Below are 23,063 nucleotides of genomic sequence, written 5' to 3' on the forward strand. Positions count from 1 at the left end.
GCAAACGCCCCACCGAGAAGGCGAGCGCTTGCTGGCTCCTCTGGGACGCCCCGGTCAAGCCATCCCCAAATGGGCCGTGACCCCGCCTTTGAAGGGGACCCCCAGGGCAGCGGTGGACGTGGGGGCAGGGCGGGCGAGGGGAAGTTTTTCTTTCTCCCAGCTCGGGAGGGCTCGCCAGCTTCCCCGGGGCTTCACCTCCTGGGACAGCCTCGGGTTGGAGCGCCGCTGCTGGCTCTGCCGCGGCCGCCTGGGTGACGGAGGGTGGGGCGGGGGTGGGTCGCTAGTAGCTCGGGAGCCAAGATCTGATTTCAGGGACCGTGCCTATGTGCTGAGTCAAACCCCGCCGCTGGGCTGGGTCTGCAGCGGGGCCGCTGAGCACAACCCGCTGTGGTTAATGATTAATCACTGACCAACCCGCCTCCCGCAGCTCGGGTGGACCGGGTCGCTCCTGTGCCGACAGCTGGAAAGGAAGGGGAGGGCTGCCAGGCAGAGCGCGCCCTAGGCGAAGAGGGGCAGAGGCTAGCGCCAGGGGCTGCTGGTTTCACTTCCAGCAAGCCAGTTTAGAACGTTCTTCCTCCGCCCTCTCCCCACCTCGCCCCCGCCACATACACCCAAACCCCAACACCCAGGCGCCTCCTGGGCCTCTCCCAGGTTGGGCTGCTCCAGGAAGTTTTCATGAAAGCACCTGCAGGAGAACTCGAGTGAGATAAAGTCGTGCGCCCACGCAGGTGAGTTTGCAGCCAAGAACTCTGGGCTCTGCTGGGAGGAGAAAGGGAAGTTGAGGAAGTCTTTGGACCTGGTAGCCTGGTGCTCTTTCTCATGGCTTCACCCAGCAGCCCCGGCAGTGACTGCTCCCATGTCATTGATCACAGTCATGTCCCCGAGTTCGAGGTGGCCACCTGGATCAAAGTCACCCTTATCCTGGTGTACCTGGTCATCTTCGTGATGGGCCTTCTGGGGAACAGCGTCACCATTCGGGTCACCCAGGTGCTACAGAAGAAAGGATACTTGCAGAAGGAGGTGACGGACCACATGGTGAGTTTGGCTTGCTCGGACATCTTAGTGTTCCTCATCGGCATGCCCATGGAGTTCTACAGCATCATCTGGAACCCCCTGACCACGCCCAGCTACACCCTGTCCTGCAAGCTGCACACTTTCCTCTTCGAGGCCTGCAGCTACGCCACGCTGCTGCACGTGCTGACGCTCAGCTTTGAGCGCTACATCGCCATCTGTCACCCCTTCAGGTACAAGGCTGTGTCGGGACCTTGCCAGGTGAAGCTGCTGATTGGCTTCGTCTGGGTCACCTCCGCCCTGGTGGCATTGCCCTTGCTGTTTGCCATGGGTACTGAGTACCCCCTGGTGAAAGTGCCCAACCACTGGGGTCTCACTTGCAACCGCTCCCGCACCCGCCACCATGAGCAGCCCGAGACCTCCAACATGTCTATCTGTACCAACCTCTCCAGCCGCTGGACCGTGTTCCAGTCCAGCATCTTCGGCGCCTTCGTGGTCTACCTCGTGGTCCTGCTCTCCGTAGCCTTCATGTGCTGGAACATGATGCAGGTGCTAATGAAAAGCCAGAAGGGCACGCTGGCCGGGGGCGCGCAGCCGCCGCAGCTGAGGAAGTCCGAGAGCGAAGAGAGCAGGACCGCCAGGAGGCAGACCATCATCTTCCTGAGTGAGTCCCAGGCCGGGGGCAACGCGTGAGCAGCTTCCCAACCTTTCCCCCGACCCGTGCCGCTGTTTGTGGCTCTCTCCAGGGGAAGGCTTGCCCTAGAATTGCACACTTCAGTTCACTGAAGTGGAAGGGTCTTGTAGCAGAATGAGGGCATTGCTCTGGGTCTCTGGGTGTTTCTTCTCTTTGTTTTGGGAATTCATGGTAGGTTATGGTTAACAGGGCACTAGACCAGAATTCAGAAGGTCTGGATGTATTCCATAACATCACTGCTGTGACCTTTGGGAAGTCACAAAAAAATCTCTGGTAAAATGGGAACAATAATACTAGAGAATATGAGGGACAAATTAGGTAATGCAGGAGAGGTGAAAGTCCTTTGCAAAAGACCAAGTTCTGCAGAGATAAAGGGAACCGTCTTATCTGGCTCTTTTATCGGGGGAAGGCTTTCTTGTTCAATTAACTTTTGTTGGCCGGGCGCGGTGGCTCAAGCCTGTAATCCCAGCACTTTGGGAGGCTGAGACGGGTGGATCACGAGGTCAGGAGATCGAGACCATCCTGGCTAACATGGTGAAACCCCGTCTCTACTAAAAAAAAAATACAAAAAAACTAGCCGGGCGATGTGGCGGACGCCTGTAGTCCCAGCTACTCGGGAGGCTGAGGCAGGAGAATGGCGTGAACCCGGGAGGCGAAGCTTGCAGTGAGCTGAGATCCGGCCACTGCACTCCAGCCTGGGCGACAGAGTGAGACTCCGTCTCAAAAAAAAAAAAAAAAAAAAAAAAAAAAAAAAAAAAAAAAAAACAAAAACTTTTGTTCCCATTTTTCTCCTCCTTTGGAGAAAGCAGGCTGTGAGCAACACACACTCTCCGGCTGCTATTTTATTCCTTGGAGCCTCTCCTACCCAATCTTAAGACGTGGGAACTCTCAGCACTCCCCAGGGCTTGTGTTTCTGCCACTAGTGAGTCTGCTCCTTACCAGACCAGAGCAACTTGGCAGGACAGCCTGTTTATCTGATCCAGAAAATCTGGCTTCACCGATTCCTAGGATTTGAATAGTCTCCTCACAGACCCAATTCTTAGGCTTGCTTTCTAAACTTTTGTTGTGATACAAGTATTTAAAGTTGAGGCCTTGTCTATTTAAAGAGAGCCCATAGGTCTGTTGACCCCAGAGCCTTCAGAAAAGGGGCCTACTCGCTGGGAGACAAGGCTTTAATGGAGACACATGAAATGTGTGTGAGCAAAGGGTTTTAAAATATACTTTTTAGCAGAAACAATAAAAAGGGTGTATTGTGGGTGTGTGAGTGTGAGTCAAGAAGGAATAGCTCTAACAAACGTTTCCCTTCTTCCCTCTTCCCTGTCCCCTGTGGCATCAGGAAAAGGAATAAATCATGATGCTGTTTGTTTTGGTGTGGGCAACTGGGCAGCAGGTTCCAGGGACAGGAGGTAGACATGAGAAAGAGTTGGAAGGCACTTGGAGAGTGATGGAAAGACCTGGGTGTTGTCTCAGACCAGCCTCTGGCTTCCAGTGTGTCACTAATTGTTAAAAGTTTAGGGTCTAATTTTAAACCCTCTTTATTCAATTTGAAATAATCGCCCTAATAAATTTCAAGGTACTCAGAGGCAGCCATGGATAAAGTGGATGGTGTCCCTGCTTTGTGCCCCCAGGGAAGTGGGCTTTGAGAGCTGTGGCAGGGGCTGTGGCAGGTGACCAGCTGACTTGACTTTACTCTGTGTCTGTGCAAAATGAGAATATTTGGATGCTACTCCGCATTAGGGGCTGTGCCAGGTGACCAATATTTCCATCTTCTAGAGGAGGAATTTGAGACTTAGAGAAGACTTAGTTCAGAATCACCTAAGTGCAGCTCCGAGAGTCCCACTGTGCTTTTCAGGGCAGGGAAATACGTGTCTGTCTGACTTTCACAGGCATGCGGTGAAAGGAAAATGAAACAAGGCGGGACTTTGACAAGCATAGGTGAGCCTGGTGGCTGCTGCCTCTTAGGGCCAGCCGTTCTGGAAGTTGGAGTAGGTAACATGATCTTGGGACGTGGGAAGGGTACCCAACTCAGTCTATCACCCACTGGCTGCTACCACTCAAAATATTACAGGAAAGAATGGACATTGTATTTGCTTAAAGCTTGAATGTTTGTTGAAATGCTAGTTCTCCCTTCCTCCGTAAACATTCCCTTAGGCGTATCTTAAACTGTAAGCTGTAATTTACACTTTAGTGTGAGTTAATTAAATTTCCTTTCTTTTTTTTGATTGGAGGGGACTGGCCTGAGTGGATAAGAATTAGAGGGTAGACAAGCATTAGCAAGTGGTCTTCAACTACCTCCCAGTCTAACTTAGGAATTAAGGCTACCTTTGACCAAAGGGAAAATCACTGATTTATCATTACTCTCTATTTTACCAATCTCCGTGTTTCCTGTATTTCTCTGAGTAGAGGTCTGTTCTTCCTGCAGTGGGTGTTCCAAGTTAAAGCCGGTCTCCATTTGCAGCATAAAATCAGAATGCTGCAGACTTTTATTTAGAGATGGATAGGATCTTGGAGATCGTCAGATCCCATCAGTAATTGTCTGGAATGAGTTTGTTCTTGCTGCTGCTCTCATTCTTTCCTTCTAGCTCTTTCCTTCTTTCCTATACCAACTGTATATTAATCACCCACTGTGTTCTCAGCATAAAGATGGTTGAATGGCAATCAGGTGCTCAATGTGCGATAATGTCCTGGGGGAATTTACCGTTTGTATTTAGCCCATTTTCTCTGTGGTAGGTTTTCAAAGCAGTTCCCGCAAATGTCCTCCTCTCCCAATGAATTTCAAAGAGCTTTTAAAAATAGGAACCTCACTAATTAACTCAAGTTAGGAAATAAATTAATGGAGTGAAGAGGAAGAAATCATGGCCTGCATTCATCAGATTAATACAATGCAATTTACTTTGTGAGTTTCATAAAACTTGTGCTTTGGGGCATTTTTAACCCAGAACAAATGAACATATAAATTGTTTACAAATCGCTGAATTTAATATAGTAATTTAGCTGTCTTTTTAGTATTTCATTTCCCAGATGGATCAAATTAAAATAAATATTTGCTCATTTCAAACATATTTTAAATTTGATGTGAAATGTAAATGGTGACATATCACAAGTAGTCCTTGGAGCTCTTGAGGCAATAAAGAAAACAAGACTGTTCCCCACTCGTCGTTAAAAATGCTAACTGCTGCACGACAGAAACAAAATTCATAAATCTACCCAAGATGAGGAAGCCCATGTAAAAAATAATAATTTTCCTTTCTTCATCTTTCACTACTGTGCCTCAAGTCTAGGCAATGTGCTCGGCTGGTGAATAATGAAAGCACATTGGGAACTCTGGGAGAGAAAGAGAGGCTGGGATGCCTACTAGCTCTAAGCAATTTACAGGAGAACACAAAAATGATGCAAAAGTGCACATTCCTGGAAACAGCAGTGTCTTGTCTTGCCCCTTCTCAGCCCAGTGACAAATCAGTACTAGACTTGGTTCCTGTTTCAAGGTTATAGCCAGTGTGGCATGGTAATATTTCTCCGATGTCAGAACAGAGGTTGCTGGTCTGGATTTCTGCCTCTTCTGGAGAAAAGGAACTAATAATTTGATTATATGTCCTGTCTCTTCAATGATGAGGATGGTCAAAATGAGGTTTCCTTTCAAGCAAGTCTTTCCGCAGACCTCCCATCTTCTCTTTCTGAAGTCTCCTTTGGAGTTGTTCTCAATGCAGATTGCATCCAGCTCTGTGGACACTTGCGTGTATCTATTGCACACATGGCTTGCTGTCAAGTGTCACCCACTCAAAGTGGAATGACAAAGTAATTTTAAAAATACATAGTTTTAATTTGTATAATAACTTTCAAGTGATTGGGACTCAGTTACAACTACCTCCTAGAGAACTAGAGGGCAGTGATTGGCTTTCAACTATAGTTATGAAAAAAGATTTTTACAATCATGAGGTTATTAAAGAAAAACATCATAGAAGCTTTGTAACTCTAGAATAATTACACTCTTTTGCATTCTGATTTGCTCTCCTGAGTCAGAAGGAAAGGGGAGGAGTTACATCTAGTGGCAGGCATTACACATCAACTTGGGTTGCTCATGTTGAATATGGACATTATTCATCATGTGTGTTTGGATGGAACAAAGGTTAAGAGTTGCTGCTGTAACGAAGTACTCTAAAAATCAGGTTGACATACATTTAGATGTTCGTGGTGTGGTTCAGGGAGAAGCAAAGAGAAGGAGCTTAGAATTCTCTGGGTTTTTAGACCACAGAATTAGAGGTCAAACCAAACAGGGTCAGGGGAGAAAAAGAAGAGAGGGGAGAGGGGACTGATATTGACAGCGGGTCCTCTTTACCTGAGGACAATCATTACCTGAAAAGAACTCGTTGGTTCCCTTAAAGTGGGGTTGAAAACATGTGAAAAGAGGTCTCATTGGGACTTGAAAGTGAAAATTATGAAAAGAAATTTATTTGTATGTTACAAATATAAGTTATGGTTACAACTATATATTCTTATAATGATTATTCAGAATGAATCCAATGTGGCTTGAGGGCGTAATCTTTGTAACAAAACCATCTGATAACCTTTGTGTTTCATTTTCTCAGTAATATTATAAAAAGGGCCTCTCTTCATTCTTTGCTATTTAAACCACCCACATGGAAGCACCTATCCTTGCATTATCCTTGTCAATTTTCTATTCTTTCATAATTATCTGGTCTGATTCGAGCAAACCTTGACTGTCAGTGGCTCGGCATTTGAATCATCTTTTTCTTCAGCTTCTTTTTCATTGACTTCATGAAATTCTGTACCCTGTGTGTAGGCCATAACCAAAAATACAATTACTTTAAAAACCAATCCCTATACTCTACCGTATATTTGGTATTACACAGAAGTGGACGCCTTGAAATGCTTTGAAAGTGCCCATGAGAATTTTTAGTTATTTTCTTCACTAGGTTTAGTTATTTTCTTCACTAGGTTAAATGCTGGTCTTACAATCATGTTTTAATCATGAGTTTTCTTGGCAAAGGCTTTTTATTTGATATAAAAGGATATGTCAACACAGTTTTTGAGGGAAACACCTTCAAAATTAAATTAGTGACTTTTTTAGTGTAAGACATTATTTTGACTCAAATGTTTCAGTATTTCAGAAAAAAGTTTTGCCTCAAATATTCAGATTATCACCTCTATTCCCTTTTCCCTTTATTGATGTATATGTGGCTATAATGATATTTTATGTTTATTTTTCTCTTTGTGATAGCTGTCATAAATTGCAAGTGTCCTGTGATCAGCCTGGCAGACAAATATCATAATGCTGCGTTATTTTTATAATTAGGCTGTCTCAAAGATTTCATTTCTCTGTTGGAGAGATGCATAGTTTCCGAGGAAGGGGAGACTGGAATCCCAGTCCCCACTGATTAGCATGCCTGTTCATCTGTCAGCCTCCTGGGGGATGCTGAAGTGTAATAAGAAAGCAGAGGCCTCAGTTGCACAAAGCATTTGGCTTATTAGTGCTAAAACCATTCAGAATAAGAGCCATTTGCAAGTTGAGACACCACAGTGGAAGAATATTGAACTGGGAGTCAAGGAGCTCCTCTGGCTGTACAAGGCAAGATTCCCGGTCCACCATTTGGAGGACACTGTCGACTCCTATCCCTTTTCCCTCTGCACACTTCCCCTGCCAGGCTGCAGCCCTGGGACCACTCAACTCACTCTCCACCTCTAGTCTTGGCTATTTACTGAGCACTGGTCATCCCTTGTGCGGCTCATTCTTGTGAATGAATGGTGTTCAGCCTCACCTGGGCTCCGCCCTCTGGTGGACACCTTCCTTTGCAAGCACTCTCAAAGAGCTCTGCCTACCACGCTACTCTTTCTACTTTGTTTCCAGCAAGCCTGCTCTCTGCGTGAGGGTCCTTGACTACGGTATCATCACTGGAAAAATCTCCATCTATTCTTGTCTGTGTCTGGGCTGATCACACTGCAGCCACTGGGATCTTGTTGACACCCCCAACTCTGACCCCAGCAAAGTAAAGCCAGTCAGTGGTTTCCCATGGCTCTTATGTCAACTACAGACAAAAACTCTTGACATAAGGCCCTCATATCAGCTGCCTCTCCAATTCTATCAAGTGCCGTTCTCCCCTTGTATTAATCTGCTCTGGCCAGGGTAACAACATGCCACAGACCGGACGCCTTGAACCATAGACATTTATCTTCCCACAGTTCTGGAAGCTAGAAGTCTGAGATCAAGGTGCAGCAGGGTTGGTTTCTTCTGAGGGCTTTCTCCTTGGTTTGCAAATAGCTGTCTTCTCATTGTGTCCTGACCTGGCCTTCTCTGCGCATGTGTTCTCCAGGTGTCTCTTCCTCTTCTTATAAGGATGCTGGTCTTGTCAGATTAGGGCCCCACCCTTACAACTTTATTTTACCCAGATTACCTCCCAAAGGCCCAATCTCCAAATACAATCACAGCGGGGCTTAGGCCTTCAACTTGTGAATTTCCAGGGGACACAGTTCAGTTTATAACACCCCTTAACTGCCTGATTCCACTGGGTTCCCTTCAAGTTCTTCAGGCGACCATGACTGGCCCTCTTCCCCCATGCTGCCTGTGTACAAGCTGTTTCCTCTGCCTGGAGTGCTTTTCTGTCTTACTCTACTCTCTACCTGCTCCCCAGTTCCATCCGCTTCCCCAGGTTAATATCTTTCTGCTCTCTCAGATCTCCCCAGGGGAGCTGGCCCATTCTCCCTGACTTCATTAAGCCTCCCAAAAAACAAGACTCGCAGTTGTCATTTGACATTTAATTGTTCAATTACTTGATTAATGTCTTCTAATTCCTTGAGGACAGGAGCACACCCTAATTTCCCTCAACACTGTACCTCATTCCAGCCTAGCACATACAGGTGGTCAATGAATATTTGTTGACTGAACAAATGAATGAATGAGCCTCAGCTTGGAATTGAGAAGCAATGTTCTGTTTTCCCTTGGGCATGCATGAGTATGGAAGTTTATCATTCCTCAAAAGTGTTCTGGTTCATCTGAACCAAAGGTGCTCTCTTACAAAGGGTCATGAGTTCTCTGAGGCCTCTGAAGTCAAGCCATCATGGAAAACATTTAAGATTTGCTTGCCCCTGAGCAAATGAACACTCTGTGCTGATCAGACCCTGAATGTTAGCTTTAACCATGTATACCTGCCGGAAGTAACCAGGAAATGAAAGTGATTTCATAGGGTGGTGAATGGTCCTTGTTAAACCCTGTTGAACAGGATGTTAAATGCAATGATACAACGCTAAACATTATATCTTAGCAGGCTCTTTCACCACTTGTTAACAAGGGGGTCCTCAAGGTAATGAGGATGCAGTGGGGGTGACATTTTGAAAATAGTAAACCCATGTGTTTATATGTCCACCTTAAATTGCATCCACTTGCAGCCATCTCTCTCAAGGGTGAGCCACACTTATCACCCCAGGGAAGGAAAAAGCAGATACTGCCTGGGACAAAGCTGTTGCGGATCCATCCTGGGTTCAGAGGATGCAATTCTTGACCTCTTTAGCCGGGCAATTATCTTGAAAGCCAGACTTTGTGAAGGATGAAAAAGGATTGCCTAACTTCATACCTCTCCCTTTAATGTATCATGAGCCCAGCCTAGTGGACTAGATCAGCCCGTTCCAGATGAGACCATAGCTAAGGGGTTTGGAATTTATCCTTGGAAGCCATTGGAGGGCTTTAAGAAGTAAACAGCACAGTTGAATTTCTAGTGCTGCCCCTAGAGTGACAGCATTTGTTGCATTGCAATTTGGGTCAAAGTACAGGCCTGGCTGTGTTTATAGAATAAAAAAACAGACAACCCTTCATTGGCACACAGTCCTGGTAGAGCAGCTGGCACTGGTGAGTTCTCCTTTCCGTTAGGCAGACCTCTGGCCCTTGGTTTCCCCAAGTCTCGCTGCTGCCACGGCCCTCCATGGCCAGAGAATGACGGCTTCCATTCAGCAACTCCCACTTTCCCAGCACGGAGGCCCAAACTGCCCCCACGTTGCTCAGGTCCTGCTTAGGAGGTGGCAGTAGGGAGAGAAACTAGGTCACAGTAGCTCTCACCTGTCATCTCTATTGCTCAATGGTCTATTCGTTCTTCAACGACAATCTCCAGCTACGACCAACTCATATATCTCCCATGAAAAAACTTCTTACCACTTACACTAGCATTCTGCATATGATATATCTCAATGCCTCTCACTTCTTCTGTGAAGCCTTCCTGGACTACGCCAGCCTACACTGATCTTCCTATGCGTGGTGAGCCATCTTAGACATTTTTCAGAAGGGGGTACAGATGATGTCTCCTGACTATATTGAAACTCCCTAAGATCAGGGACCCTGCACTGTTGTACATCTTCAACCTTCCTTACTGGGCTGGGGGCACAGTGGGCATGCACGGCTTGAGAGATTGATGGATTGAAGTTCTCTGACAGAGGCTCCTGCTCCTGATATGGAGGAAAAGCACCCTCACTATGATCCTCAGGAAGCTCTCTTGCTTCTACCTGCATTTCCTTCTTTCCCTGTGCTAGGCAGAATTCTGAAATGGCCTCCAAAATGCCTGGTCCCCAAGGTATACATATCTTCTCCCAGTTATTCAATCAAACACTAATCTAGTGTTGCAAGGAAGGGAAGTAATTAAGTTCCCAAATCTGTTGACCTTAAAATAGGGAGATTTTCTGTGTGGGTTTAACCATGTCACATGAGCCTTTAAATCTGGGTCTAGAGGTCAGAGGCAGGACAACTAAGAGAGTCAAAGCATGAGAGGCATTTGACCAGGGAGAAATTATCTGTTGCTGGCTTTGGAGATGGAGGGAGCTGGCAGAGAATATAGGTAAGTTCTAGGAGCTGAGCACCAGCAAGAAAATGGGCCCTGAATAAGCTTAGAGGTAAATTTCCCCCCAGAACTTCTAGAAAAGAACTCAGCCTGGCCTACACCTCGAGAACCCAGGCATACCTTGCCTGGATCTCTGATCTACAGAATTATCTGCTAATAAATAGATGTTATTTGAAGCCACTAAATTTTTGACAATTCACTATGTACCAATAGAAAAACTATAGGATTCACTGAACTCTACTAAAGGAGCTCCCAGTTAAACACATGTCCTGCCTTAGTTATAACTTCCAAGACAGATTCAATCTCCAGAAGCTTCCCTTTCAAAAGTCTCACCTTCCCAGAACTGCCTTTGGCCCAGCCATTCACAGATCCACCAACCACTTATTGATCACCTGCTCAGTGCTGAGTGATCCGGAAGTTTACCAAGATCCGGGATACCATGGAATGTTCAGTGGACTTTTAGACTGTCATTTGGAGAATTCAACATTTGTGGGCTTGATTTTTAGAATGCTGATGCCTTGAGAGTCAAAAAGGAAAATAGTATTGAATTGATCTTATAATTACCATCCTTCTGGTAGCTCTATTTCCTCACAGTCTGGCACTGACTAGGTGCTGCATAAAGGTTTGGTGAATAAGCTGATGCCTGGGCAGCTCTACTGCTTCTCAGAGTCCTCCACGCCAGAAGGAAGGTGCCTGTATCCCTCATCATTTGGCTTCCAATAGAAAAAGTGTGTCAGGGAGGAAGCCAACCCTGGTGCTGAAGCAAGTCTGAATAAGAGAAGTGTCTTGGGCTAACAAACTTTATCATTTCCTGATTTTAGAGCCTTTACTGATTTAGAAACTTGACAAAAAGTCTTGTTTGTACTTACTGAGTGTAAGCGCTATTCTGGAAAGCAGAGGGTTTAACAATCAGGTCACTGCTTTGCACACCTCAAAGGTGGCTGGGTAGTTGGAGAGCAGTGGTGTTACTGGTACCTAACAGACAGATCGGGAGGCAAGGCTGCAACATCAAGTTGCCATTGTACTTGTTCAATGTCTAACTGTCCATGAAACTAACGGCATGCAGAAATGGGGGCAGGCCCAGCTGGGGGCGATGAAGCTCATTAAACTTGCAGAGAGAAGCCATTCTCTTCCTCTAGTGAAGAGGAAAAAGATAAAGTCTGCTTTAGAAACAAAACACTTTACACAGGGTGCTTGGGCCAGAGATGAAGTCATTTGACTTTATATATTCTTTTTTTTTTTTTTTTTTGAGAAGGAGTCTCGCTTTGTCATCCAGGCTGGAGCGCAGTGGCGGGATCTCGGCTCACTGCACGCTCTGCCTCCCGGGTTCATGCCATTCTCCTGCCTCAGCCTCCCGAGTAGCTGGGACTACAGGTGTCCGCCACCTCGCCCAGCTAATTTTTTTTTGTATTTTTAGTAGAGTCGGTGTTTCACCGTGTTAGCCAGGATGTCTCGATCTCCTGACCTCGTGATCCACCTGCCTCAGCCTCCCAAAGTGCTGGGATTACAGGCGTGAGCCATCGCACGCGACCTGACTTTATACTATTCTATTTGGCTTTATATATTATATTATATTATATTATATTATATTATATTAGTTATATATTGCATGAGTATGTAATATAATAAACATATAATTCTTTGGAGACATGATATACTCAGCAGAAATAAAATTTCTAGCATATTTTTGGGTCTACTTTCTATATGCTGCCATTCTGAAGGATTAAATATCACATCGAAATAACCGCTACATCTTTTTTTTTTCTTCAGTCACATTTGGAAGAGGAGGATAGGAAGGAGTCTCACTATGTTGCCCAGGCTGGAGTACAGTGGCTATTCACAGGCATGATTATAGTGCACTGCAGCCTTGAACTCCTGGGCTCAAGCAATCCTCCTGCATTAGCCTCTTGGTAGCTAGGACTACAGGTGTGCACTACCATACTCGGTTTTTAAGCTGTACTTTTAAAACATATTTCAAAGACAGCTGATGGGTTTTTACTGTTTTTCAAGTTCAAGTTTACCCTTGATAGGGGTGACAAATGAGTCACCTTGGTGATTGAAGCTTGCTGTAGATACCCTCTAGAGAAGATGAAAAAAACTTCTGTAGGAACTGGCTGTTCTCCTTAGACCTGGGGTTTTCCTCATTATTGGATCTCTTACAAACTCACTTCCTCCAAGAAGCCTGCCTGGACTGACTTTACCCTTCTCTAATTATTCCAGCACATCTTCACATTTCATTTGTTCATTCATCAAGTATTTATGAAACCTCAGTTGTGCTTATTATCATTTGTACCATAGAGATCAAAATGCTGGTTCCTCCTCTCAAGGAGCCTAATACTTGTCTCATTGGGACATCAAAGTATAAAGGCAGAGCCTTGGAGAAGCCCAAAAGTACTGCTTGAGGCAGGGTCTGGGTTGTGGCTGTTTACGAAGTAAGCTAGTTCTATTAAACCTTCTGCCGGAAATTTTAATAGACTAACTGGGCTTCACTCCAGAGATTTTGTTACAGTCTCGATATTCACAGTATGGTCCAGGGACCCGCAGCACCAGCATCACCTGGGAAATCATAAAAGGCAGAGTATTGGGCCACACCTCTACTAGTTGAATTGTAATCTGCATCCTAAGGAGACCCCTGGAATCCCTATGCCCTAACATCAGGGTATGAGAAGCACTGATCTACAACACTTAGCATGGATTATTTAATGTCAATACTAGAAAAGGGTGAATTGGGAAGGACTAAACTCCCCAGTTGTGATAAGAGCTATCAATCACTTTTACGTAGTTGTAACAGGTGGGAATTGCTCCATGACACTTAGGCATAAAAAACGTTGCATTATTTCTAAAAAGAAACTTAAATCTGGCTCCAAGCCCTCATTTGGAAGGTGGTGAAAATTTTACTCTTAGATTGGGGTTTCCCCTTTCTCATGTTGTATCAAAATTCAAGGGTCTTATGAGATGCCCAGAAAATGAGGCATTTGGTCCGTTGTTCAGGTTCTTCCTGTTGCCCCTTCTGCTCTATGATTCTGCTGCCAGGGCTGGCCAGAGCTCTAGGGCCAGCCAGCCAAAGGGCCGGCCTTTATATTTTATCTTCAATCCTCATAGTATCATTAGCATGAGGGTATCGTTATCCTCACTTTGCAGAACTGCCTGAGGTCATCAAACATTGAGATTAGAGCTGGGATCTGGCATGTTTCACAGTCCATGTTCTTTCCCCGAGCAGAGGGTGAGTCTCTCAAAAGAAAATGCTCTGTAGTCTCTCAAAAGAGAATACTCTCCAGCAGGGAAACTTGTTTTGGATGGTCAGTGTGGAGGAGGCAAGAAATTACGATGCCAAGTCTGGCGGACATTTATCTTGCTTTTAGGCTACCCAGCAGCTTTTGCCTGCTTTTTATGTTTGGAAAATCTCCATCTTTTTGAGTCCTGCTTCCTCGAGATAGTGGTCAGAAGCTTGCTTTCCCAGCATCCCTCGTAGCCAGAGTGTAGCATGTGGCCTGGGCTGTGCCAGTCACGCGCACTGGCATGAGAGTCTTATTTGGAAGAGAAGGGTGGAAGGAGCAGTAGCCACATGGACTCTCTTTGGGGTTAAAACCAGTGTGTGACAAATGGAGTTAAAAGAGTACAAAGTGGCTTTTAGAGAGAGCAAAGACAGAAAAGCTAAGGACAGCATTCTAAACCAGATGTTTGCACTTCTACATTGGTGCATTCTGGTGGGATAACCTGATGTGATTCTCTGGCCCTCCTAGGGATTATGTGAAATAACTAATAGCCTCATTTCTGGATGAAACTGGAATGGGCTCTATTGTTTGTCCTAAGAACTCTGCAGAACTCTGCATGTCCAGAAAGTAGGTACTAGAATGATCGGACTGAAGTAGGGAAATCTAGAAGGTAGCAGTGATGAATGTAGACTGAAAAGTAGACTGAGTTAAATATAGAGGAAGTTGATAGCTAGGCTAATGGATTCAGACTATATATGGGAGGCCATGGGAGCCATGGAAGGCTTTTAAGGAGAGGACTAGCAGGAAGGAGTGTAAAAAGATTGATGTGGCCAAGGTATATGTTGCTGGCAGAGAGAGGCAGTGTGAGGGGCACAGGTGTAGAAGTGGTCATGGGTTTTGATGATGGTTTGTGGTTAGGTTTAGCCATGAAGGGGTGGTAGTTACCAACCCTGCTAAACATTACAATCACCTGTGGAACTATTAACAATGCTCTACTCCAGTCTATTTACATGAAAACCTTTGGTGAGTGGAGCCCTGGACGTTGGCATTATTTAAGCCTGCAGGTGACTCCAATGTGTAGCCAGGGTTGAGAATGGGAGAAGAGGGAGCTGGAAAGGCAGGCTGGGGGTGGCTGGGGAGACCTTGACTTTAGTAACTGTGCCAGGGTTCTTGGACTAGAGGCCACCAAACCGGATTCTTCTTCTTTAACAAAGTAAGAAGGACTTTATTGGAAGTATGGGGGGTAGCCCACTGAGTCAAAGGAAAGGCTAAGGAACAAGATTGATCAGAGACCTAGGGAGTAGAAATTCATGGACCACCAGCTTGGGCTCCACCATCAAGAAGGTATCAGGTTCAGGCATCATCCCATCTTTGTTGCCATTCCATCCAGGGATGAGAACCTTGTTGGACTGGCTAGGGCTGCTCATCCAGCCCCTGTGAGGCTGAGATGAGGGCAGGTGATGGACAGTGCCATCAAGACTGCATGCAGCTGAGAGGCGTGGTCCCCAAAGGAGACCCATGTTCTACCCAGGAGAGTGGGTTACAGAGCCAGGGAGCAGAAACAACAGACACCCCCTGCGGGGACCTTAGTAAGCTTAGTGACGTGCTCTGACATTGTTGAGTTTCTTCTTTGTTCCATGCAGACTTTCTCCAGACTCCATTCTCTGTGTATCTCTGAACTTCCTCTTCCCACTGCCTGAGTCCTGGGTGATATTTCCCAGGGGTCTGGTCATCTTAGTGCATGAGCAGTTTAGAGGGGTCGGGAGAAGGGTTCAGCAGCAGAGCCTCCTGCTTCTGAAATACTGCTGCCAGAAGCTGGTTAGTGCCAAATCCCTGGGGCATGTCTCCTGCCTTGTAAGCTGACTCACTCACTCACCCAGGTCACTCACTGACCAAGTATCAGATTGTGGCTTCTCATTACCATGAAATCAGGTTGTATTTGAACCTTGGCCTGGAAAACGAAGATCTCTGGCTGTGCTTCAGCATCAGATGCAACACCTATTTCTAGAATTGGGCATCTTCTAATTATGTCTTAATATGATATTGGCCTTAAGCCAGGACTCCTTGTTTCAGATATAAGATCCTACCTTTGATGTCAAGCATATTGACCATGGAAAATAGGAAACATAGGAGGTGCATTCATTGCCTTCTGGAAATTTAAAAACTTATTTAACAAAGAAAAACTAGTAAAATGTATTAGTTTCACATTGGAATGCTGATTGATCTTTGATTTCTATGTCAGTCACATTCTGTCACTAGGACAGTTACTGTTTTCTCTCCCTGCAAATTGAGAGGCCGGGAGGCTACTCTCCAAGGCAGCTTCTGAGACTCTTCACTTCTCTTGGTGATGTTTTTTTGAATGGGAGTCACCATACGCCAGGTGAGCCTTCCCTATGGAACTTGGCAGTGAGCTATGTGTATTGAGAATATGTGGAGGGGGTGCAGCATGTGTAGACTTCACATTTAGTGGGCAGGGCCTAAGTATGTGAGTACTGTGTCTTAAGTGGTGGGAATGGTGGCAAATGGGGAGTATATTAGCTTGCTGTGGCTGCTGTAACAAATTACTACACACTTGATGGCTTAAAACAGTAGACATTTATTTTCTCACAGTTCTGGAGGGCAGAAGTCCAAAATAAGTTTCTCTGGGCCAAAATCAAGGTGTCAGCAGGACCTTAGAGCCTCTGGAGGCTTTAGGAGAGAATTTGCTCCTTTGCCCTTCCAGTTGCCGGTGACTACTGGTGTTCCTTGGCTTGTGGTTGTGTTATCCCAGTCTCCAAGGCCAAGGTCTTCAAATTTCTCCCTGCTCTGTCTTCAAGTCATCTTCTTCTCTGTCTTGCCCCATTTGGGCTGCTATAGCGAAATACCATAAACTGGGTGGTTTATAAGCAACAGAAATTATTTCTCAGGGTTCTAGAGGCTGGGAAGTCCAAGATCAAGGTATTAGCAGATTGGGTGTCTGGTGATGGCCAGCTTTCAGGTTGCAAACTGCTGACTTCTCGCTGTGTCCTCACATGGTGGAAGGGGCAAGGCAGCTCTCTGGGACCTCATTTATAAGGACACAAACCCCATGAGGGCTGTACTCTCATGATGCAATCACTTCCCAAAGGCCACACCTAATACCATCACATTAGTGACTAGGTTTCCAACATACAAATTTGAAGGACACAAAAATTCAGACCATATCATCCTCTCTGTGTGTCAAATCTCCCTCTGCCTCCCTCTTCTGAGAATGTATCTGATGAAATCTAGGGCCTACTCTGATAATCCAGGATAACTTCTCTACCTCAAGATCCTTTGCTTAATCACATCTGCCAAGATTCTTTTTCTTATAAAGTGACATTTACTGTATCCAGAGATTAGGACCTGATATTCTTGGAGGACATTTTTCAGCCTACTGCAGGGAGCAAAGGGATACCAGAAAGTACAAAAATTTAATGTGGTGCATGAGCATAGTCTTCCCACCTGCAGAGAGGCTCTGTGCTGTGCATAGGTATATGTTCCAGTCTCCTTCCCGTCACCTACTAGTGTGTGTGACTTGGCAAATTACTCAGGACCTCAGTTTTATTGTCTCTGCATTAGACATAAACTGGTCTAAGGTTGATTTGAGCATGCGGTGAGAAGTTTATGGAGGCCTCCTGTGCAGTGCCTAGCGTGTGGTAGGTCCTCATTGAAAAGTACATTTGACCCCTGAACAACACGGGTTTGAACTGCTTGGGCCTTCTTATACATGATTTTTTCCCAATAAATGTATTATAACACATTTTGGAGATTTGCGACAATTTGAACAAACAAATGGTAAACAAATGGTAAAGCTTAGAAGAAGCCAAAAAGTTAAGAAAAAGATATGTCATGAATGCATAAAATATATGTAGATTCTTGTCTATTATATTATTTACTATCATAAAATATACACAAATCTTTTATAAAACCTTGAAATTTATCAAAAGTCACATACACTTACAGATTGCACATGGTGCCATTTGCAGTTGAGAGAAATATAAACAAATGTAAATATGCAGTATTAAATCATAACTGCATATAAATTAGCTACAGTAATTTTTTGTAGCCACCTCCTGTTGCTAGCGAGGTAAGCTTAAGTGTTCCTAGTGTCCACTTGCAACTCTGTGTGATGTTAATCATCTCAGCGTGAGCAGTTATCTCTCCAGTAAAATATTGCAGTAAAAAATGATGTCTTGGGCTTCTCACATATATTTCGTCATGTTTAGTGCAAATACCATAAACTTTGACGAACATCATGGGACTCATACGAAGTGCCACTAGTGGTGTTGGAAGTGCTCCCAAGAAGTAAAGTCATGATATCAGAAGAAAAAGCTGAATTTTGACGTGTACTGTACATTGAAGTCTGCAACTGCAGTTGCCCTCCATTTCAAGATAAATGAATCCAGTGTAAGGACCATTAAAAAAAAAAAAAAAAAGGAAATACATGAAGCCATCACTTGCGAAAAATATTTTGCAAAAAGTGTGAGGTTGTTATGCCTGCTGTTACTACAGCTATGCCAGCAGGCCGTGACAACCTCACACTTTTTGCAAAATACTTTTTTATATTGTATTGGAAATGCAGCTTTTATGTTGGTGCAGGATTGCTATAAGAAAGGCATACCTGTAGACTCTAACATGATTCAAGAAAAAGTGAAGTCATTATATGACAACTTAAAGCCAAATGAAGGTGAAGGGCCTAAAGCTGGAGACTTTAATATCAGCAAAGGATGGCTTAATAATTTTAGAAAGACATTTGGCTTAAGAAATGACGAGATAACAGGAGAAGCAGCTTCTGATGATCAAGAGGCAGCAGATGAGTTCCTGTACACCATTAAGAAAATCATTGAGGAAAAAGGATATCTGCCTGGAGAGGTATTTAATGCAGATGAGAGTACCCTATTCTGAAAAAAAAAATGCCATCAAGGACATTTATTAGTAAGAAAGAGAAGTGAGCATCAAGATTTAAGGCAGGAAGGGATAGGCTAACTCTACTGTTTTGTTCAAATGCTGTTGGGTTTATAATCAGGACTGCCTTTATTTATAAAACTGCTAACTCCTGAGTCTTGAAGGGAAAAGATTAACAGCAGTTGCTAAGTCTTTTGGTTGTACAACAAGAAGGCCTGGACAATAAGAACACTTTTTCTGGACTGGTTATGTTGATGCTTTGTCCTTGAAGTCAGGAAGTACCTTACCAGTGAGGAACTGCCTTTTAAAATTCTTTTAATATTGGACAGTGCCCTTGGCCACTGAGAACCCCATGAGGTCAACACTGAAGGTGTTGAAGTGGTCTATTTGTTTTTTTTGCCCCCAAACAGAACATCTCTAATTCAGCCTCTAGATTGGGGCTATACAGACCTTTAAGTCTCATTACACGTGGTACTCTATGGAAAGCATTGTCATCATTATGGAAGAAAACCCCAAGTCTGGAAGGATGACACTATTGAAGATGCCATCATTGTTACAGAAAATGTCATGAAAGCCACCAAGCCCAAAACAATAAATTCCTGGTGGAGAAAACTGTCCAGATGTTGTGCATGTCTTCACAGGATTTACAATAGAGCCAATTCAGAAAATCATAAAAGAGATTGTGGATATGGCAAAAAGTAAGGTGGAGGGTGAAGGGTTTCAAGATGTGGGTGTTGGAGACATACAAGAGCTAAGACGCCACACCAGAGGAAATAACAGAAGATGACTTCGTGGAGATGAATGCTTCCAAATCAACGCCAGATGATGATGAAGACGACATAAAAGAAGCAGTGCCAGAAACAAATTGACAACATTAGACAATCTGGCCAAAGTTTCTAATTATTCGAGACTCTTTTTGACTTCTTGTGCTGCATGGATCATTCTATGATACACTGAAAGTAAAGCAAACGTTGAAAGAAGTGCTGGTACCATATGGAAACATCTTTAGGGAAATCAAAAGGCAAAAAAGACAGAAATTATGGTGTATTTCTGTAAAGTTGTACGAAGTGTGCCTGCCTCTCCTGCTCCCGTCACACCTCCTTCACCCCTTCTGCCTCTGCCAACCCTGAGATAGCAGAACCAACCCCTCCTTCCTCATCCTCCTCAGCCTATTCAACATGAAGATGATGAGGATAAAGACCTTTATGATGATCCACTTTCACTTAGTGAACAGAAATATAGTTTCTCTTCCCTATGATTGTCTTAATAACTTTCCCTTTCTCTGGCTCACTTTATGGTAAGTATATAATACATATAACCTACAAAATATGTGTTAATCAACTGTTACTGGTAAGGCTTCCAGTCAACAGTAGGTGATTAGTAGTTAAGTCTTTGGGGAGTCAAAGGTTACATGCAGATTTTTGACTGTGCAGGGAAGGGTGTGTTAGACCCCGAATGCCTGCACTGTTCAAGAGTCAACTGTAGTTTCCTATGGTGACCTTGTGATATGACAGGAAGAATTTTGGTTGAGGACTCAAGAGAACTTGGTTCTAGTCATTGCCGGGCCACTGACTTGTATCATTTTGAGCAGATCTCCACATATATTCTCGTGTAAAGCTCGAAGGGGGTAAACTTGAGGAGTTTGTCTCGAAAGTCGCCATAGACATAAGACATGAAGGGGATATGGGTGCCAGACTTAAGCACTCCAAGGAATAGAAAGTGTGTGAAGCTTCCTCTATGTTGTAAAGATGCATGGAAATTTGCTTTTCATTCCATTTTATGTTATTGTCTGATAAAATAGAAAAATGTTTTAGGTTCGTTTTCAGAAAGCGAAAGTGTCTGCCCAGGAAGGGCAGTTCCTGATGGCTATAAGGAGCCTCTGAAAGACTCTCGGGTGGCCCCAGCTGTGTGCTCATTCCAGAAAGGAGTTTTAGGCCCTGAGGCCCCCCGGGTCCCTGTGCTTTTGAAATTGTTTGCCTTTGACCTTTATCCTGTGAGAAGTTACTGGAAGACGGCAAGAGCAGCTCCAGGCCTCGGCAGCCCATTCTAGGTGGGAGCTTTTGACAAATTACCACATTGATGCCTTCTTTACACACCTGTAAGGCCAAAGCATTATTGGCCGAGGCAATCGATACATCAAAATGAATTTTTGGAAGAGTGTCATCAAGCTCAACTTTATTTCCAAAAACACAAAAATCTCTGCCCCGGGGAGGGAAAGATGACTTTCACTGTGAAGTAAACAGTTGATTGCTTAGACATGACTTATGTCATGCTAGTCCATCTGAGATGAAGGCACTGTGGAAACCAGTTGTTCCAGAATTCACATTTGTGAGGCCCATTAAAACTCGAGGCAGCTGGAGTCATGTTCTCTGAATTTGCCCATTTTAATTATAATAATGAGAACGTTAAAACAACATTTGGAATTTATATCGCACTTGTCTGTGAGGTGCTCTCAGCACTTTGGATCAATGTCTCATCCATCTTCATCACAGAGCTGGGAAATTCTAGAGGCAGGGAGTATTTGTAATTATATTCAGCTTAGTGAAGAGCCACCCTGGCTGGAAGGAATTTCAGTGATGTGGTAAGTGCTTGCTGCCTTGTGGGGACAGAAAAGGCTGGTGCTGGCTTGGTGCTTCTGCTCAGTCCAACTCTCTCTGCCTCAGTTTCCATCAATCAAATAAGATAACAGCAGTGTGTCTCCTCATCCTGCAGCATGGTTAGGTGGATCATTGTATTAATCATATTAACTAATGTTTTAAAAAATGTACTTGCTATGTGCCAGGTGTTCTAAGAGCTTTTTGTATACTCATTCATTGAATTATCCCAAAGGCCCTATGAGGCAGGTGCAGTTAATTATCCTATTTTAGAGCTAAGCAAATTGAAAAACAGCATTTAAGGAACTTGCCTAAGGTAACACAGCAATTAAGAACCTGAGGTGCATTTGACCCAGGCAGGTTGGCTACAGAGCTTGCGGTATTAACCACTGTGTTAGAGTTGCTTACACTTTTATATTGCAACACAATACACACACATGCACATGTGCACACACCTACCTGCACAGGCAGAGCAAACAAAAGTTTCACTGAACAATATTCACCCATCCTTACCTTTGAATGTGAAGTGCCTTTTCATCTTTTCTCCTCTGTTCATTTCATTAATGAAAATGCCAATCTGAAACCAGTAAATTGAGTTTATGATCATGAGGAAGTCTGACATCCATTTTGAAAGCCTTAGCACGACACCATACTCCTTCATAGAGGCTCCTGGGGAAGCATTTGAGAAGAGACATGCAGGGAGTGTGTGTGATTGGCTGGGGAGGGTAGTGGAGACCAGAATGTGTGAAGTGTAGGCCCTGGCTCTGCTCCCACGGTGCTACCTCCTGAGGCAGCTGCTCCATGTCATGTCTGGGCCTGTGGGTTGGGGGGCAGAGGCTGCCCCACTCTCCTCTTCTGCTTTGCGTCGTAATAGTCTTTAGGGGTCTTCTCAGCCAGCCTCCATGGGCTTCAGCTCTGAGTTAACCCCAGGTATTTATTGAATAGACATTATGTGTTGGGCCTTGTAGGTATCCAGCTCTGACTGGGAGGCTACAGAGAAGCATAAGACATGTTCCTTGACTGCAAGGGAATGGCAAGGCACCAGGGAAGGAAAGCCGACACGTCAAGGAAGAATTAGGGGCGGGTCTCCCAGTGCTGTATGTAGGGAGCATAGATTTTGGAACTAGATGGCTCCTCCTACTAATGTGACCTTGGGCAACATACTTGACCTCTGAGAGCCTAACTCTGGGGCTGCATCTGCAGCCTGAGTGATATAATCCTGACTAGTGAAACTGGTCAACCATGAAGTGTTCCTAACAGGTTAGTAGTTAGAGGTCATGTTGTCATAACAGTAGTGCCAAGAGTCTGGCACACCTATAAACATTGGGGTTTCAGGGAAGGGATGGGGTGTTGCAGCAATCATGGAAGCCTTCCTGGAGGAGGCAGCATTTAATCTGAAGCAGGTATTTTCAGTTCCTGACCAGAAGGATCATGGGTCACTTAGAGATGGAAACAGATATGCAAGGTCCAACCATTCATGTAGGAACCATGCTTATATATAATCAGGTCGTAGCTCTGACTCCAACAGGAGGATCCTGAGTGCTTTCACAATAACAAATTGGGGTTTTGTTATTGTTTGTTTTTAGAGACAGGATCTTGCTATGTTGCCCAGGCTGGCCTTGAACCCTTGGGCTCAAGTGATCCTCCTGTCTTAGCTTCCCAAGTAGCTGGGACTGCAGGCTCAAGTCACTCAGTGCACTGCTTTCCTGAGTTTGACATGCCCTACTGGCTTGAGGTCACTGGCAGACGACCACTTGATTCCCTCAGGTCAGGGGTTAGCAAATTACATGTGGGCAAGCCCTGTTTC

The 23,063-nt window shown here is 44.7% G+C and overlaps 1 protein-coding gene across 2 annotated transcripts in view; it reads left to right on the forward strand.

Moving 5' to 3' along the window:
• Positions 1-406: 406 nt before the first annotated feature.
• The window catches only part of GPR39 (G protein-coupled receptor 39), a 234,831-nt gene continuing 212,174 nt past the window's right edge, over positions 407-23,063 (forward strand). The window contains exons 1-2 of one of the 2 annotated variants that reach the window (XM_077956878.1): positions 407-728; positions 873-1,675. In XM_077956878.1, the coding sequence (XP_077813004.1) occupies positions 946-1,675 (730 nt within the window). In that variant the 5' untranslated portion in view covers positions 407-728; positions 873-945. Of the gene's footprint in view, positions 1,676-23,063 lie in introns of both variants that reach the window. The other variant, XM_077956877.1, reaches the window with a different exon arrangement.

Source organism: Macaca mulatta, chromosome 12, assembly GCF_049350105.2.
Source record: "Macaca mulatta isolate MMU2019108-1 chromosome 12, T2T-MMU8v2.0, whole genome shotgun sequence".
In the NCBI taxonomy this organism is placed as follows: Eukaryota; Metazoa; Chordata; class Mammalia; order Primates; family Cercopithecidae; genus Macaca; species Macaca mulatta.